We start from the raw sequence: 20383 nt of genomic DNA, 5'->3' as shown, positions 1-20383 counted from the left end.
GGTTCAAAGTGGAGAACTGACTGGTGGTGATTTAACCTGCGGGTCACCACAACTCAGGCAAGGGGCAAGGTTGAGAAGGGAAGACCTTCATAAATAACCTCAGCCGGTATGGGAATTGAACCCACGCTGTTGGCATCATTCTGCATCACAAACCAGCAGTCCAGCCAACTGAGCTAACCAATCCCCATGTATGCAGACACTGAAGGATAGGCCCTACTCCCGTAACCCCACATATTTACTCTACTAATCCCCCGACACTAGGGTTAATTTAGCATGGCCAATCAATCTAACCTGCACATCTTTGGACTGTGGGAGGAAACCGGAGCACCCCGAAAAAGCCCACACAGACACAGGGAGAACATGCAGACTCCACACAGAATGGAGGCTGGAATTGAACCTGGGTCCCTGGCACTGTGAGGCAGCAGGGCTAACTACTGTGCCACCGTGACGCCTTGAGAAGAAGTTTCAACACAGAAACTTTACAAACTAAAGTTCACTTTGTCCCTTAAAATGTTTCTTCCTTTCAATGAAGGTTGACTCGGGTTATTTTGTATAAAACTAGGAAGTGTTGCAAACACTCAGCAGGTCTGGCAGTATCTGTGGGAGGGGAAACAGAGTTAACGTTTTGGGTCAAATCTGACTGTACTTCAAAACTGTTATTTTGTAGACTGGTTATGGCCTGGTTGGAATGATTCTCTGGAGGTTATCTGACAACACATCAATATGAAGCAGGTTTGCTGGCAGTCAATGATATACAAGGAGCTACAGGATGCACCATCAAACGGCAATAATGATAACTAATAGCCACAGGTAGTCACCACCATCACCATCATCTTGCCTTGTACCTGTAGATTTAGGACACTTTCTGCCATCTGGCTGAAACAGAGAGGTTACAGAGACAAGCCATTCGGCCCAACAATCCGGTGCTGGTATTTATCCTTCACGCTTATCATTGTTTAGCCAACCTGATCTCCATGTCCCTCCAGCTCCTTTTCTTTTGTTCACCTTCCAATTTAATCATTAGTTTCAGCACAGTTTCTGCTTTAATCCTGGAAGAAGGGAATTTAACAATCAAACTAAATGCACGGTGCATACACAAGAAAATGTATCAGGAAAGGATTTACGGCTGCAACCTAATTTTAGGATTAGCATCAACTATTTATATTCAGAATGTTATCTTAATACCAGCTGAACTCTATTCAATGAGAATAGTCACGTTTCCCCAGGCATTAAAATAAAAGCTTTCATTGAAATGCAACATTATCTCTGATTAGAACAAATCCCCCTTCCCACAAGCACCACAAGCACCACACACACACACACACACACACACACACACACACACACACACACACACAAAATGGGCATTAGCAACGATTTTTAAAAGAGTTGCCATCTAGCAGACACAGAGAGGTTACAGAAACAAGCCATTACTGCACACAGTATTCAACTGATCTCTTTAAGAGATAATAATGGGTCCAGTGTGGAATCCAAACATTCTGAAAGCTCAGGAACACATATCCAAAGCTTGGTACAGAGAAGAATTACCCTCTCCAATGGTGGGCTTGGAGATAGGGGTCATATTATTAGGCAAGTGGGTGGCTAGTGGGTACCTGCCACCGCCCCCCCCCCCCCCCCCACCCTGATTTAAGTCTGGGACAGGACGGTTCATGGCCATCCCAACCCACTGCCAACCGAGGCCCTTAAGTGGCCAATCAAAGCAAACCTTTATTCCACCATTGCACATATTGATTCAGTGCTGGGTGGGAGACTCACCATGCGGGACACCCGAGAGGAAAATTCTTTTCGGGTGCTTGCGGACAGGGTGGCCCCTCATTCAAAGGCACAGGGTCTGGTCAAGGGTCACAGCATCAGGAATAGGGAGGGCCCTTTTACAGCCTTTGCTGTCAATCTCCATCCCCTTTGGACCCCCACCCTGTGATCCTTTCCCCAGCACGTATAAGATGATGAATGGGATGGATAGGATAGAGGTGGAGAGGCTCTTCCTGCTCAGAAAGGACAGTAGGACTAGGGGGCACAGCCTCAAGATAAAGGGGGGGCGGTTTAGAACGGAGTTGAGGAGGAACTTCTTCACTCAAAGGGTGGTGAATCTCTGGAATTCTCTGCCCGTTGAAGTGGTGGAGGCTGCCTTGCTAAATATTTTTAAGACGCGGGTTGATGGGTTTTTGATAAGAGAGGGGATTAAGGGTTATGGGGAGAGGGCGGGAATGTGGAACTGAGCAGCGACAGATCAGCCACGATCTTATTGAATGGCGGGGCAGGCTCGAAGGGCCAGATGGCCTACTCCTGCTCCTATTTCTTATGTTCTTATGTACTGCCGGAACTCACAAAAGCTCCTTAGGCAGCAACTACTAAACCCATGACTGTTACCACCTAGAAGGCCAAAGGCAACAGACACATGGGGAACACCACCATCTGGAAGTTCCCCTTCCAAGTCACTCACTATCCTGATTTGGAAAAATATCACCATCCCTTCACTGTCACTGGGTCAAAATCCTGGAACACCCTCTCTAAGAACAGTGTGGGTCAATCATGCCACATGGATTCCAGCCAGTTCAAGAAGGCAGCTCACTACCACTTTCCCAAGGGCAACTGGGGACGGCCAAACTATGCAGGTCTTACCAGCAACACTCACACCCCATGAATGAATTTTAAAAAGCCCATTATACACCTGCGGCCGGGGTTCCTTGGTGATCCCGGGCCTCAGGCGGGTGCATTACTGTCAGCAGCTACCCGTTAGCTGTTCCCAGTTGGCAGGCAGTTCTTGGCGAACTGAACTTCTGCCCCTAAGATCCTGGGGAAGGCTCGCAGCTGCCCAGGTAAGTATCCCATTGGCACTGAATGCACAGGTCTTCCTGAAAAAGGCGGCACGTAACTCTGGTTGCCTACACAAAATTCCACCCATAATTTCAATGCCATTTCCAAAAGAGCAGCCTCATTAGCTCATTTCGTTCTTGAAGAGTCAGTGCAAAATGAAACTCTCGACGATATTAAAAAGTGTATTCAGTAAGAAGTACTCTTGTTTCTAAACTAGTGAACAAATCCTGTTTGAGACGTATTCTGTTCCAATGTAACCATTCAGCTTGCCAGGAATTCTACTTCTGAAATTACAACACTGCAATTTAAAGGAAACAGCTTTTTTTCCCTTTTGTAAATAGTCTCAAAACTCGTCTGCAGGATAATTCAGTATCAGTTGGTTTCATGCTTTTTTTCCAAAATCCAATGCCTCTGTAAATAAGGACAGTGTTGTTCCCTTAAACTCAGAGAGCCAATATTAGTATGGGGCATCCCAGTTACATTTTAATCTAATCTAGAAAGAATCGGGAATATCGGGTTCCTTTCGCAAAGTTCTGCCTTTGGAATGATTCACGAGTATTAGTCCACAATGTTATGGGGTCATCACCAACCTGCACTCATAAGCCTGCAACAGTGATATCTGGAATTAAGGATCTACTGATGACCGTGAAACTATTGTCGGAAAAACCCATCTGGTTCATCAATGTCCTTTAGTGAAATGTGCTGTCCATACCCTGGTCTGGCTTATATGTGACTCCAGAGCTACAGCAATGTGGTTGATTCTCAATTGCTCTCTGAACAAAGGCAACTAGGGATAGGCAATCAATGCTGGCCAGTCAGTCCCATGAATGAATTTTAAAAAACCTAGGCTAGTGAGACGACCACGAGTGGACCTCCTACATCTTGGTGGGCCACAAGGTTGAAATTGGGCTTGTTCACTAAGCATGACCCCATGAATAAAAGTAAATACATTTAATACATGGCAAATATTTCATAACAATTTACAGAAAATGCTTAATCATGTATATATTTGCAGAACTCTCAACTTCAAATGGTAAAAATAGAAGAAATGGTTCCACTTTGGATGCAGAGGAAGTACAAGGTTCTCTTGTCAATGTTGTGAGCAACCAGCATGTGCCTCACTTCACTTACCCTTGCTTTACACGTGCACCATTTCAGTCTTACCAGTAGGAAAAAAGATACTCAGATGGATATGTGTGGAATGTGGTAGCCCTGTGCCTGGGCAATGGTCAACACAACATCCCATGGGCTGTACTCACAGCCTAGATGGGCTGCATGTGCCCCCGACGTCCCCCACCACCCCCCCGCTCAAGTTACAGGTTGCCCACCACTTCCCTTCAGCCTCACCTTGTAAAAACGACCCACTGCATTGCTGATTTCTGGTTATCCTTTTCATCAAACCCTCCAGCTAAAAAACAAACTTGCATTTATAAAGCACCTTTCAGGACATCCCTCAGTAATTGGTAGCCAAAAGAAGTGCTGTTGTTGCATTGTGGGAACCAGCACCCCGGATTCCCACAGAAGCAATGTGATAGTGACCAGATAATGTGTTAGTTGAGGGAGTTGGTGGCGCAGTGGTATCATCACTGGACTAGTAATTCATGACCCAGGGCAAGTTCTAGGGTTCAGATCCCACCATGGCATTAGTGAAATTTAAATTCAATAAAAACAGGGAATTAAAGTCAAATGGACCATTGCTTATTGATGTAAAAACCCATCTGGTTCACTAATGTCCCTTTAGGGAATGAAAACTGTTATCCTTACCTGGTCTGGCCTACATGTGGCCCCAGACCACATAACAGTATGGTTAACTCTTAAATGCCAATGCTGGCCCAACCAGCGATGCCCTGGACATTCTTGCTTCCACCTTCTTCTGTTCGGAAAAATGCACAAAAGTCTGAGGTCACGTACCAACCAACTCAAGAACAGCTTCTTTCCTGTTGCCAGCAGACTTTTGAATGGACCTACCTTGCATTAAGTTGATCTTTCTCTACACCCTAGCTACAGCTGTAACACTACATTCTGCACCCTCTCCTTTCCTTCTCCATGAATGGTATGTTTTGTCTGTATAGCATGCAAGAAACAACACTTTTCACTGTATGTTAATACATGTGACAATAATAAATCAAATCAAATTAAATCCAATTACATCCCGTGAATGAATTTAAGGAAACCAACTGGGTGGCCAGGTGTGCCCATGCCATCCTGGACGGCATGGGCACCAGGATGACCCAGTTTGATTCACCAGGAAAGAGTTGGGTGAATAATGCCACACTGTACAATAGAGTGAAGACCAATTTGTGCCAGTAGAAGGAAACAATCTCAAAATTATAGGGAATCACTTGTATGGCTTGGTTGTAAATCCATTCTAGGCGAGTATGAAGCTCCAAAGACAGGATGTTCCCAGGTTCAATCCCTGGCATGACTTCCTGGGTGAGGGACAGGGAGAAGAAAGAGTGGGGATTCTGGTCCCTGCTCGCTATCCAAGATTAGACATTGGGCAAAAGGAAACTCAGAGGTGAGGATCTGCATGGGTGAAAGGTCTGTGGCAGGACTCAAGAAAGGAATAGCAAGGTCCTAAAATGCTGCTGCACCTGTGAAGCTGTATCCAGGAAGACTGGCATTTATATAGCACAACTAACGGATGTCTCAAAGCACTTTACAGCTCATTATCTCCCTTTGAAGTATAGTCACTAATGTAACATAGGAATCACAGCAGCCAATTTTCACACAGCAAATTTCCACAAACAGGAGCAGTGACAAGGTAACAATTTAGAATCATCGAACCCCTACAGCGCGGAAGGAGGCCATTCAGCCCATCAAGGCTGCACCAACCACAATCCCACCCGGACCCTATTCCCGTAACTCCACATATTTACCCTGCTAACCCCCTGACACTAGGGTCAATCAACCTAACCCACACATCTTTGAACTGTGGGAGGAAATTAGAGCACCCGGAGGAAACCCACGCAGACAGGGGGAGAATGTGCAGACTCTGCACAGACAGTGACCCAAGCCGGGATTCGAACCCAGGTCCCTGGCACTGTGAGGCAGCAGTGCTAACCACTGTGCCACCGTGCTGCCCAATTTGTTGTGATCTTAACTGAGGAATAGATATCGGCAGGGAGAACTCAGCAGGTTTTCTTCGAAATGACTCCATCTTTTACAAACCCCCAAGCAGACAGTTGTAGCCTCAGTTTCATCTGGAGAACAGCACCTCTGACAGCGCAGAACTCCCTCGGTGCCGCACTGGAGTGCCAGCCTTGGTTTGTGTGCTCACACCCTGGAGTGGGACATGAACCCACCCAGAACCTTGTGACTCAGGGACGAGAATGCCCCCGGCTGGCCCTGCCATCCAAGGGGGTAAAGCCTTCAGGAAAGGGGCAGTGAACACACAAGCGTTAATGCTGAAATGGCTTCCAAATTACAGGAAGTGATGTAACACAAAAAGAAAACAACCATGTGACGGGTCAATGAAATTCCTGGAATGTTTACCTAAAATCTATTTAGATACAAATTAAGATCATGCCAGGGCCCTTTCAGGAGGGATTGTGTTTGGCCTGTGTGACAAAAGCTCTGACACCCCACAAACAATACTCACCTTCAATGGCCCCAATTCTGTAACCCTTGGCAACTATATTTCCCGTGTCTCTGCCTTTATTCTCCCAGTCTGCCAGCCCATTCAATGTGCTGGCCTTTCAAAGCTTACATAAAACCAGTAAGCTGTTCACACAGGAGCCAACGCGAGGTTATTCAGCACAGACAGGGAGCAGACCAGCTTTGTTAACCCAACTCAGCAAATATGAGGATCACTCCTTAATCTCTGGCTTGTAGTAAGGGATTAAAACCTTTCGGCTAATCTGAACGCTTAAATTTTGCTGAATGGGAGCATTTTAAGATTTCCAAGAAACAAAATGTTTTCAAATCGGCATTTCCCACAAGCTTGAATTATCCCATTCCATTCACAGGCAGCATGTTCTCATCACCAATAACCACAGGAACTTCTAACTGAAAGAAGAACTGCAGTGTCAGCCAGCGAACTAACCTTATAAATACCTCTGACTTACAAACACCACTGCTGAAAACGATAAAAGTAAAAATGTAGAAGCAGAAGTTTAATTTAGTTGGCACACGGGCCAAGAAAGTTGTACCCCACTTCAATGCGGCAACCTGGCATCCCTCCCCTGGCCACTGACCAATCCTTGGCTTACCTCTTTGAACTCAGACAGATATCGCTCGTCTCAATCTTAACATACATGTCCCTTCCAATCCACTGAATTAGTGTTAAAAACACAAAATAATAGCAAGAGAAAAGCACCCTCTAAATGCCTCAGATTGACGTCCCTCTGCCAAACACTGCCAAGTTGCCAATATAAATTTGCAATCAGTTCTGGGCACTGCACACATTTTCCTGCCCACGCTCTCCGCTTTGATTTTTGCCATATATAGCACTTGGGATAAACGGGATCACAGGTTATGGGGAGAAAGCAGGATTAGGCTATTGGATCGGACGATCAGCCATGATTGTGATGGATGGCGGAGCAGGCTCGAAGGGCCAAACAGCCTCCTCCTATCTTCTACGTTTCTATGTTTCCCGCTGCCACTGTGGAAAGTCATTTCCCACAGCAAGTGTGAAAACTGCAGGGTCAGCACCCGGGGAGCTGATGGCCTTGTGGTATTATTGACAGACTATTAATCCAGAAACTCAGCTGATGTTCTAGGGACCAGAATTCGAATCCCGCCACGGCAGATGGTGGAATTTGAATTCGATAAAAAAAAAAAATCGGGAATTAAGCATCCACTGACAACCATGAAAGCATTGTTGATTATTGAACCAAATGGGTTTTTACAATCAATGTCCTTTAGGGAAGGAAATCTGCCATCCTTGCCTGGTCTGGCCTATGTGTGACTCCACAACAATGCGGTTGACTGTCAACTGCCCTCTGAAATGGCCTGGCAAGCCACTCAGTTCAAGGGCCACTAGGGATGGGGAACAAACGCTGGATCATGAATAAAAAAAAAAGTGAACATCTCCAGCGATCTCTGAGCAACCAATTCAGGCTTAGGGTAGATCACCAGCCCCTCACCTTTAAACCAGTGATTGGTACTTGGGACCAAAAATGAGGGCAGAGAAACAAGTTCAAACTGGCAGCGAGCATCATCGGGTGGCACGGTAGTGCAGTGGTTAGCACTGCTGCTTCACAGCTCCAGGGACCTGGGTTCGATTCCCGGCTTGGGTCACTGTCTGTGTGGAGTTTGCACATTCTCCCCGTGTCTGTGTGGGTTTCCTCCAGCTGCTCCGGTTTCCTCCCACAGTCCAAAGATGTGTGAGTTAGGTGGTTGGCCATGGTAAAATTGCCCCTTAGTGTCCTGAGATGTGTTGGTTAGAGGGATTAGTGGGTAAAATATGTAGGGATATGAGGGTATGGCCTGAGTGGGATTGTGGTTGGTGCAGACTTGATGGGCCGAATGGCCTCTTTCTATACTATAGGGTTTCTATGGTTCTATCAGCACTGTTCACAGAGCAGTGACCGGAAATCACCATAATCAACAAATACAGGATTTGTATTTATAAATCATCTTTCACAAGCTTAGGACATTCCAAAGCACCTTAGAACCAATTAACTAGAAAATACTAAGTTTGTACTTGTCAAGTTAATTCCAGCCTCATCAAGGAAACAGACAAATCTGTTAACAGCCCATCAGTGAGGGGAAAGGTGGAATACTTAATTGATGAATTGAAAAAGACCAAACAATCTTCTTCATCCACACTTATCTTGTTGATAAGGGACTGAATGTTCAACGGTTAACAATGGGTTACAGAATGAGGAGCTATATTGAGTGTACTTTCCCCACCTCGCTCACTGATTTCCTTTCCCCTTCTTCTCCTGAATGTGTTAAGTTTGCACTTAAGTAGCGTTCCCTAAAACACTTTTTGGTATCTCACGCAGTCATGTTCAATGTGGATAATGGGAAGGAGTAGGGAATCCTGGTCGATATTCTCCTCCTAATGCTCAGCTAATGTTCGAATCCCACCACGGCAGATAGTGGGATTTGAATTCAATAAAATTAAGTATCTACCAATGACTACGAAACCACTGTCGATTGTTGGAAAAATCCCTCTGGTTCACTAATGTCCTTTAGGGAAGGAAATTGGCCCGTCTTTACCTGGTCTGCCCTATGCGTGACTCCAGAGCCACAGCAATGTGATTGACTCAATTGCCCCCCAGACAATTAGGGATGGGCAATAAATGCTGGCCAGCCAGTGTCGCCCATGTCCCACAATTGAATAAAAAAAATTCCAGTGGAGTCTAGGTTGCTCCACAGTTGAGAAAGTTGAGCTTGGAACAGAATAAAGATTGGAATCGGTGGGCTGCAGAATGCAGCTATTCACCGGCTAACCTTGCAGATTAACAGCAGTTAGCCACATGAGCCAGATAATCACAGCTTTCTCCCCATTACAAGATGTACATTGGAAATCATTTCCTTCCATCGGGACTGGAGCTACATTAATGTGAACAGAGGAGGGAAAAAAAAGCGACACAAGTCAAATTTGTTCTCGGGGAGAAACCTGGATACTTTCTGAATGCTGGTCTGAATGAATATAATAAAGATAGCAATTTTACATGTGCTAGTCAACAATTTTGTATCAAAATCTATTTCTGGGATAAGTCAGAAATGAAACAGTCAACAGAGTGGCTTCGAAAAGGTGTTCCAGTTAAGATTTTTATAATGTTGTCTGCTCAATGTCCCAGCGCTGTTTTATCGTGCTGGAAACTCCAGCAGCACACAGGCAGTCACTTCAAGGACATTCTGTGAGAGCTGCAAGAACCACCCTCACCCCTTCCCCCACCTGAAGATTTGCTTTCCTGGTTTATTTGGGGAGGAAATCGTTTGGTCTAGGCACAGATTTAAGGGCAAATATTTATGCAATAACTGGAATCTCGGCTCACGTGGTTATCATTTTAAACAGAGCAGTTTTTCTTTACAGCCAAGAGAAACAAATCTTCGCCACTTAGCCTTTCAATTCGAAGGCCAGTCAAAAGCAGGGAGGGAGTGCTGCATGATCGGTGCTGAGGAAAGGTTAGTGATGGGCAGCAATGACTTGGGGACATGCCTATGGTCACTGTTAATCAATTCTACACTGCATAAAGTGATCAAGATGTCCCAAACCTGCTTGTCTTCTTACTCTCGTTCTCTGCCTGGATTTGCACGCCAGGCTTCGAAAGGATACAAAAATATAGTCATCCATGTATCGCTTCTTCAGGTTGTCGACAATGCCATCTTCTGTGATCTTTGTGAGAAGCACCATGTCATCCACTCCACTCTGTTTGACATTGTGACTCTGCCAGTGATACCTGTAGTGGCCTTTACTCCCCTAAAGAGAAAGAGAAAGAGAAGTTCGTGAACCAGGCTGCCACTCCTTCCTACAACTTGTTTGCTTTTAATTCCGTGGCTGTAATGGTGCACTCAGTGTAACCTTTGTTGTTGGAACTGGGAGACACTGGCATAGTGGTATTGCTTACTGGATTAGCAATCCAGAGACCCAGGGTAATGTCTGGGGACCTGGGTTCGAATCCCACCACGGCAGATGGTGGGATCTGAATTCAATAGAAATCTGGAATTAAATGTCTAATGATGATATGAAACCATTGTCAACTATCGTAAAAACCCATCTAGTTCACTAATGTCCTTCTATTTAAGGAAGGAAATCTACCACCCTTATCTGGTCTGACCTACATGTGACTCTAGACCCACAGCAATGTGGTTGATTCTTAAAATAGCCTAGCAAGCACAGTGGTTGGCACTGCTGCCTCACAGCTCCAGGGACCTGGATTCGATTCCCAGCTTGGGTCACTGTCCAGGTGGAGTTTGCATGTTCTCCCCGTGTCTATGTGAATTTCCTCTGGGTGCTGTTTTCCTCCCGCACTCCAAAGATGCGAGAGTTAGGTGCATTAGCCATGCTAAGTTACCGCTTAGTGTCCTGGGATGTGCAAGTTAGAGAGGGTCTGGGTGGGATTATGGTCGGTGCAAACCTGATGGGCCAAATGGCCTCCTTCTGCATTGTAGGGATTCTATGATTCTATTCAGTTAAAGGGCAATTGAGGATGGATAATAAATATTGGCTCAGCCAATGATGCCCGTATCGCACGAATAAATTTAAAAAAAAACTTGAAACATTCTATAAAACCAGAATAATCAAGAATGAGAAACAATAATTTCCCCATTAATTCTTTCCCCCAGTATCCAGCCTCTACTTGTAAAACCTCAGTTTGATAATCAGAAATGTTTTTGTTGCTATCCCCTCCCTAGCTAATTATTTGGAATGTTTATTACCAAGGAAATAAAATTCTTCCTAATGCTCATTTTAAAACTATTTCTCATTAGTTTATCCTACGTTACTGATTTTAATTATGAGTGCTAAGTATGGTCATTTTAAAAACATTCCTCACAAACTATATTGGTGGCACAGTGGTTGGCACGGCTCCCTCACAGCGCCAGGGACCCGAGTTCGATTCCCAGCTTGGGTCACTGTCAGTGTGGAGTTTGCACATTCCCCCCATGTCTGCGTGGGTTTCCTCAGCTTTTCTCCCACATTCTGAAAGATGCGCTGGTTAGGTGCATTGACCCGAACAGGCGCCGGAGTGTGCTGCTAGGTGAATTTCACAGTAACTCCATTACAGTGTGAATGTAAAGCTTAATTGTGACCAATAAATAAACTTTAAAATTATTTTTTCAGTGAAAAATGTTCAGAGTTGAGTGTCCCTCAGATATATTGGGTTACTTTGGAGTTGCTGGTAAGTGGCTGAAAGGTGTCATGGTTCCACGTTCTGCGCGGAGACTAAATTTGGGAAACAATAGGCAGAATCTAATGCAGGCAACAAGGGTCTCGTCGCCAGTTAGAGAATCATCAAAGGCCCAATGCTGCAATTTAACCGGACGGCAGCAAGTCTTCTCCAAGATCACGGACCACGGAGGCACAGATCCGCCTGGTCAAGGGGGGCTGCGGGGGGTGAACATAAGAACATAAGAAATAGGAGCAGGAGTAGGCCATCCAGCCCCTCGAGCCTGCCCCGCCATTCAATAAGATCATGGCTGATCTGAAGTGGCTCAGTTCCACTTTCCCGCTTTCTCCCCATAACCCTTAATTCCCTTGCCTACCAAAAACCTATCTACCCACGTCTTAAATATATTTAGCAAGGTAGCCTCCACCACTTCAAACGGGCAGAGAATTCCAGAGATTCACCACGCTTTGAGTGAAGAAGTTCCTCCTCAACTCTCTTCTAAACTGCCCTCCCTTATCTTGAGGCTGTGCCCTCTAGTCCTGCTGTCCTTTCTGGGTGGGAAGAATCTCTCTACCTCTACCCTATCCATCCCCTTCATCATCTTATACGTCTCAACAAGATCTCCCCTCATCCTTCTAAACTCCAACGAGTACAAGCCCAGTCTATTCAGCCTCTCTTCACAGCTCAACCCCTCAACTCCGGTATCAGCCTAGTGAACCTCCTCTGCACTCCCTCCAAGGCCAAAATATCCTTGCGTAAGTGCGACGACCAAAACTGCACACAGGACTCCAGCTGTGGCCTCACCAGTGCCCTGTACAGTTGCAGCAAGACCTCCCTACTTTTATATTCAATCCCCCTCGCTATGAAGGCCAGCATCCCATTAGCCTTCCTGACCACCTGTAGGCTGGGTTTTTGCGACTCATGCACAAGGACCCCCAGGTCCCTCTGCACCGTGGCGGTGGTGCCACAGGGAAAGGGGGATGACAGCAAGGACAGAAGATTGGCTTTTAGTGCCTCCCTTCCCGGCTCCCCCAGTCATACACTGAGTTCCTTTGGGCAAGGCACCCCCAGTAACCCCAACAGGTGTTTGCTATTTGGCCTTCTTCTGTGCCAAGTCTTCTGCCTACCACTGGGTCATTATCAGCTGTGGTGATATGGGGTCTTTTGTTGGGCTTTAATTGCCCACCTAAGACCCTCAGTTGGTAGCAGAGAGGGAAGACCATCCAGAAACCTTCCCACCCCAGACTTAGCTGGGGCAGAGACAGAAAGGTGGCAGATCCTCACCTGTCACTCTCTTGCCCAATTAAATGTCCCCCTCAACCAAACCTGCCACGGGGTGGGCATTTAATTCTGTCCAATAAACACGGGCGTATACACATCAGCTTTGTAAAAATATTGCCACTTTGAAATACAGCACTCATCAACTACTATACCACGGAGCCCTTGGATCATAAATCCTGTTTGACTTATGTTAAATCAATAGAAACTGGACAGATAATGCTGAAACCTCTCTCACTTAGAACCTTGATAGCAAAAGGAGAGGGACTTTCATCTATCAGATCAGAGTGTTGGATGGGTACAAACATCCGTACTCCTTGGGGTACTGCGAAGGGTCAGAAGATCAAGCTTGTTTCAAATCTCTATGCTGTATATTTGAGCAGTAACCATCCCTAGTATTAAAAAGATGTAGTCTTGACTTTTGTGACAGTGATCTTTATTGCATTTGGAAAGGATAGAGTATACTGAGTCTGACACTGCAATGAATGGATTTGCCTTTTGTTTATGTCTTAGATTATAAATAGCCACAGAACAGGCCCAGGCTGGTTCCCAAATGTCTTAGGCTTTTAATAGTTTTGCACACACAGATTGCACTATTATTCTGAATGACTGAACTATCAAAAACATGCTTCATCTTTCAAAAGCTAGCCAGATGCTTTAAACAGATGTTGGAGATTCCTGCCAAAGGCCAATAACCAGTCCAGTTGCTTGCACTGTGCCTTAATTCTGATTCCTGAGTGATAGTTCTCATGGAATCTCATAGCACAGGAGGCCATTCAGCCCATCCTCTTCATGTTGGCTCTTTGAAAGGAATTAAAGAATTTTACTAAGACCTAACATTCTGTGGCCAGAACCTGGGAATAGATGCAGGTAGAGGGCGTACAGCGGGGGTTTACCAGGCTGATTCTTGGGATGGCAAGTCTTAAAGTTAAAGTTTATTTATTAGTCACAGGTAAGGCTTACATTAACATTGCAATGAAGTTATTGCGAAATTCCTCTAGTCACCAAACTCCGGCACTTATTCAGATCAATGCATCTAACCAGCATGTCCTTCAGACTGTGGGAGGAAACCGGAGCACTGAGAATGAGGTCTGTCATATGAGAAGAGACTAAGTCGGTTAGGATTAGATTCACTGGAGTTTAGAAGAGTGAGGGGGGAATCTCATAAAACATTACAAAATTCTAACTGGGTTAGACAGGGTGGGCTCAGAAAGAATGTTCCCAATGGTGGGGGAGTCCAGAACTAGGGGTCATATTTTGAGGATAAGGGGGTAAACCTTTTAGAACTGAGGTGAGGAGAGATTTTTTTCACCCAGAGAGTGGTGAATTCACTACCACAGAATGTAGTTGAGGCCAAAACACTGTGTGATTTCAAGAAGAAATTAGATATAGCCCTTGGGGCTAAAGGATCGAGGGATATGGGAGGAAGGGGGAAATCAGGAATTTGATGAGCAGCCATGATCACAATGAACGGTGGAGCAGGATCAAAGGGCCGAGTGGCCTACTCCTGCTTCGAGTTTCTACACATCTGGTTCCTGTGGTTTAGTTCAGCCGGTTCCAACACATGTACAGGTTTCACAAAGACAGGGTTCAGAAGGCTTATGCTTCTTACATAACTGCACCACAGAGGATCTTAAGTCATTTTGGTACAAGAAAACACAATCTTTAACGCAGCGATAATATTCTTTTCAAATCATTTATTTTACATTTGTCTACGATCTGATTTTTTGATAGCATTTGGCCTGCATGAATTGGTTTGTTAGGATAATATTTCCCACTGGTTTGGAGAGATTTCGAGCAGGGGTTGGGTCAACCATATTGTATTTAGACAGCTTTTGACCTGGGGCAGATAGTCCAAGCACAAGATCCAGTATCAGTGCAGACATCTGTCTATGGATGCTGGCACTTATTCCAGGTGAAAAATCTTGGAATAAGCCCAAGCTTGAGGCCAACATGCAATGATCTCAGATAAAAACAGCACGCACACCCAAGTCTCTGAAATATTAGCTTGTAGGTGGACCACAAAAGCCAGAATCCACAATGGTTATCTTTCATGGTCAGTTTCTATGAAGTTGCCCAAATGTACTCAATGAGATTCTCCTTCCTCCTCAGTCTCCCCAGATTAACGTTCCTTACTGTGGAGGCTGGGGAGGAAATGCTTCTCATAAAGTCATAGAATCCTACAGTGCAGAAGGAGGCCATTTGGTCCATTGAGTCTAATCAGACCACAATCCCACCCAGGCCCTACCCCCATAACCCCATACATTTAGCCCCCCTGACACTAAGGGCAATTTAGTGTGGCCAATCCACCTAACCCACACACCTTTGGAAACTGGAGCACCCGGAGGAAACCCACATAGACACGGGGACAACATGTAGACTCCAGACAGACAGTGACCCCAGCCGGGAATCGAACCCGGATCCTTGGAGCTCTGAGGTAGCAGCATTAACCACTGTGCCACCGTGCCGCCCATCTCAACACACCTATCCATTCAAATCTAGTCCTAAACTGGTGGATTGTGTCAATGGATTTGCCCATAAGACAGTCGACAATTGTACTTCGAGAATAGTTCAACATGTAAAAGCACATCCAAAAAAACATGTTGTATCAATGCATTATTATTTTGGATATATCTACTCCATTGAGCAACAGGAATGGCTTCTTCCCAGGTAGGAGGATAGCAGCTGGCGTCAGTGCCTGGATTATCCACATTGTACTCTTCCCAACTTAACAAGTGTGGGATATCATGCCATTCAATGGCATACCATCAAAGTCCTGTATTTCACCAGCTTAACTAAGTGAGTGGCAGCAGTAGGAGGCCAGAAACTTCACAAGTCTTTCGTGGGAAGATGGAACCTGGCTTCACTTGCACGGGCAACAGACCATCGTCAAGACTCTGTACAAATAGTCCACAAGGAGGACAGCAAAGGTCTTTAGGAAAAAGTCAAAAATAAGGTGCTGTGGCAATCATAATGTGAGCGGATTTATTTGTACGAGTTTCTTACAGTAAAGCGCTGAGTTTGATGAGAACTATATCAGGGTCACCAACAGGACAATACTGAACTGTCAGCCCAGCCACACTGCTGAATCATCTGCCTCATTTTGCAAACTAATGCATTCCGTTTACTGACAGTTCCTATTGTCCGGGACCCCCTTTATTCCCAATCCTTAAAATTTGCAATATCCAAGGAATTTCCAGCACAACTTTAGGTCCCTGGCCAGTCAGCTGCTTTTGAAAATTCCTTTCCCATATAAGGAGAACAGAGAACCAATGCCGTGGCAAAGGAAATAGTCATGTTTTTGATTTAATCACAGAGCTTGCATTTTCTGATTTAACCAGTGCAAAAGGAGTTGTGTTCGCGCCCAGCATTTCCCCCCAACAAGCACTGTGAAGACTCTCAGCAGATTATAAGCAATGCTCCTACGATGTGTTAATGAAAATGCAGCCTCTTTAAACCGCTGATCTCCCCCCGCTCTAATAAATTAACAGAGGAAGGCACTTTCCAAGCTCCCCAGAATAAAACTTAATTTAAATCAGGCACTTTTGTTCAAACGCATGGGGCTTACATTTTTGTCCTTTGAGGTTTTCTGATATAATTTGTTTGCTAAACGTCAATAATCACTGAAATTAGATTGGGAGACAAAGGCAAAGGGGCACTGAGCCCCGTGGGGAGGGAAGCTTTTACGAGTGAGGAATAAAGGAATTAAATAAGTATCGAGTATAACAGGGCTCTGTATTCGAGATGGGATGCCTCGAGATTGCACACAGGTTGAGTTACAGTATTTAGTCACCAATCTTACCACCACCTCCAGTCCCCCACCTCCCTGACCTCCCCCCCCCCCCCCCACCTCCTCACAGACATTGACAACTATTAAAATAAATGAAAAGGGCTTTTGTGGTGGTTTGGGCTGCAGCAGATGTTGAGCTTTAATGCAACAAAAGCAGCAGCCACCGTGTGGGAGTTTTCCTGAAAAAGAGACCCTTAAAAAAAAACACCATCGGTAACTTTGAAAGAGAAACACTCCTTTCAAAGCAAGGCCTCATCCTGGAGGATAATCCCGCTTCTAATGTCTGGCATCTTGGTCCTGCCTCAAAGCTGCTTTCTCTTGAAACATAAAGTCCAATTTCCCAGTTTAGGGGCTGCAAAGAAAGATCCCACTATTTTGAAGAGCTAAGTGACTTCTCCTGGTGCCCTGGCCCAGGCCAAACAAAAACCTCTTAACCCAGCGTCACTATATCAGATTTTCTGGTCATTTGCCTTCTCTCTGCTCACGGGACATGGTCATGTGAAAGTTGACATTACTGATGCATTTTAAAGGTGCTTCACTGATTGTTTCAATGTGATGTACATCCACGCTTGCATTGGATACACAGGAGATAAGAGGAGGAGGCCATTTGGCCCTTTGAGCCTGTTCCAGTATTCATCACGATCATGGCTGATCGACCAACTCAATAGCCTAAACCTGTTTTGATCCCATTTGCCCCAAGTGTTATATCCATCTGCCTCGAATACATTTAACATTTTTGCATCAACTATTTTCTGTGGTAATGAATTCCACAGGCTCACCACTCTGTGTGTTAAGAAATGTCTCCTCATCTCCATCCTAAATGGTCTACCCTGAACCTACGGACTGTGATCCCTGATGCTGGACTCCCTCACCATCAGAAACATCCTCCCTGTCTAGTCCTGTTAGAATACATGCAACTTCCTTCTTTTTGGATGGCTGGTTAGTATTAAAACACTTACTGAAAGCCATGGAGTGAGGTAAAAACATTGGTTCAATGCATATCTGCTCAGTGCATCCAAACCCTGTGGACTGTCTGAGCTGTGGCATCAAACCCGCGGGGGAAAGGGTGTAAAAAAAAAATTGGGAGGGACAGTTACGTCTGGCCTATCCTGTGGCCAGTTCCAGGGCTCATCATCTCTCTCCTTCCCCTCTTTCTCTCTCTCTCTCTCTTCTTCTCATCCCCCTTTCTCTCTCTCTCCTCTCCCTATCTCGCTCTTTCATTGCCACCCACACACTCCCAAGCTGAAGCATCAAGGTGAGGTATGTCGTGTAAAATATCCCAAAGGATTTTGTTGAAATAAACTGCTGGAGGGAGATGGAGGCTAACAGGAGCTAACTGTAGAGTAATATATTTAGGATACGAGGTCAGAGGTTATCGCTCATGTGCAATGTTGGAATAAAGCAATGAGTGTGAAGATAAGTAGAAATCGTTGGGACTGCGTACAGCAACAACACGGCAGGAAGACCAAAGCATCAAAGAATAAATCGAGAGCTAATACAACAATATCCACTCCCCAAGAATCATGTACAGGATTTTAGACTGAATTTTAACAAACCTAGACTTCCGTGGCCTCTCCTTCTATAATTCAAACCCAGACAACAAACAGAGTATCTTCTTGATGACAAATCCAACAGTTTCTCCATTTATGAAAAAGGCTTCAAACTTGTATGTACATTCTTCACCAATACCAAGGAGCATGGTTAACGTGCCATCAGCGAATAGCCCTAAAGTCTTACTTATCCTCCATCTGACCATCACTGTCCCAAATTCAAACCAAACTGCATAGGAGACTTATCTTGCTCTGCCAAATACTCCAGCATTGGTGAACACAGGTACAGATGCCATTGAGTTAAACAATATGAGCTCAACAGTAAGGCCAATGACACTTCTGCAGGATTTCTTCTTATCCTGAAACACTACGGGTGGAATATTCCCCAGCAGGAATTGTAGCGGGCGAGGGAGGACTATGTGAAGGTCCGTTGACCTCAGGTGGGATTTTCCAGTCTTGGGGCGAGTGTGGCTGGAAAATGCCGCCATCGGATTTTTATTGCTGCCAATCAGATTAGGTGGGATTGCTTCTTCCAATACTTTCATCCATAGGTGTAGCCACAAGGTGATTTAGTGATGAGATGATTGGTTTAGCAATGAAATGATGATTAAGTACCAAAGAGGTTTTCAAATGATCAACCAATAAGCAGTGCAAATTCAATGGTTGGAATTTATTCCAGCCAATGGGGTTCTTCCCACTGTAGAAGGAGACCATTGAGTCTGTGACGACCACAATCCCACCCAGACTCTATTCCCATAATGCCATACATTTATCCTGCTAATTCTCTTGACACTAGGGTCAATTTAGTATGGCCAATTCACCTAACTCACACATCTTTGGATGGAGAGATGGTCGTAGTCCCACATCACCTCCTCTTGGGGACGACTGGCTTTACTAAATGCCTTTGAAGCAGTTCATAAAGTGCCCAGTGGGGATCAGTCTTCCCCAGGATCAAGGATCGTGAAGGTGGAAATACCACAAGTCAACCACTCCTTCCTTCCTTCCACCCCCACCCCCATTCCATCCGGTTAATCAGAAGTCTGTAGCTCTCCATTGCAGGCAACAACTCCAAGGGCAATGGTAGCTTCCAGCAATGCATCCACCACCGTGGGATCAGCAAGGAATCCCAGGACACAGGTTAGTAAGGGAAGGGCGGGGGTGGTGGTAGGGCAAGTGGACATCCATTCCTGTCCAGGGCAGAAGTGGCTGGGTCCCCACCCAACGCAACCCCATCAGATTAAATGCCCCACCTCCAAACTCACCTCAGGGGAGGGCATCAACTTCTATCCAACATGACAGGATATTTGTTGGCTATGATGTGCAATCTTCCCCAATACAGCCAAAATTAATTAGAGGAGTCAAATGTGCATATGTAAGGGCAGTAAAGCTGTAGCATATAACATTTGTACCAGGAAGCCAGAACGTTCAGTCACCGACAACAAAAATGATTTAGAAACTTGGAGTGGAAGTGGAAACTTGGATTAGCCTCAACACTTTCTCACTGCTACTGAACTAACAGTAATGCTGCTGCACAGGGCATCCCACAGGCAACTGCACAAAATGTATGAAAATCAACAGAAAAGACAACATTACAAAAGGGCGCTGAACTGTTAATGAGATTAGGAAAGGGTGTGTGTGTGTGTGTGAGTCCAGCTGTGGAATGCAATGTGAAGGCTGCTGTCATTTGCTTTGCTGTTGGTTCGTGATGTGTTTGTCAGATTGGAATAGAAGTGATCAAATTAAAAGATTCACAACTTCCCCACTGGAAATCCACGTGTTCCAACTTGACTAGCAGGGGTGGGTTCGGCAGACAAAGTAATTGGCACAAGAATGTGACTCATCTGAAGTGCCGAAATGTGAACACAGAATGAAGAGAACACAAAGCACTGGAACTCACTTGATTCGATCAAAGCCCTGACAGAATTCTGAAGGCTTGTGTGATACACAGGTTATTGGAATCCAACGTTGCAGAGTTTCTAATTACAGATGTTTACTAAGTTTAACCAGCAATTGGCTAAACTTCACTGGCCAGGACTGCCCTGAGTTCCATCCCAATCTTTTATTGAAAGCTTATTTATTTATTAATGTCACAAGTGGACTTACATTTACACTGCAATCAAGTTACTGAGAAAATCCCCCAG

The 20383-nt window shown here is 45.1% G+C and overlaps 1 protein-coding gene across 3 annotated transcripts in view; it reads right to left on the bottom strand.

Moving 5' to 3' along the window:
* myo1ea (myosin IEa) overlaps positions 1–20383 on the bottom strand; it is a 151546-nt gene that overhangs the window by 96799 nt on the left and 34364 nt on the right. For all 3 annotated transcript variants that reach the window (XM_080214452.1, XM_080214450.1, XM_080214451.1), the window contains exon 2: positions 10073–10216. In XM_080214452.1, the coding sequence (XP_080070578.1) occupies positions 10073–10150 (78 nt within the window). In that variant the 5' untranslated portion in view covers positions 10151–10216. The remainder of the gene's footprint in view (positions 1–10072; positions 10217–20383) is intronic.

Source organism: Carcharhinus amblyrhynchos, chromosome 28 (genome assembly GCF_965287045.1).
Source record: "Carcharhinus amblyrhynchos chromosome 28, sCarAmb.v2.hapA, whole genome shotgun sequence".
NCBI lineage: Eukaryota > Metazoa > Chordata > Chondrichthyes > Carcharhiniformes > Carcharhinidae > Carcharhinus > Carcharhinus amblyrhynchos.
The sequence above is the reverse complement of the archived record's forward strand: the minus strand, read 5'-3'. Positions and strand labels throughout refer to the sequence as shown.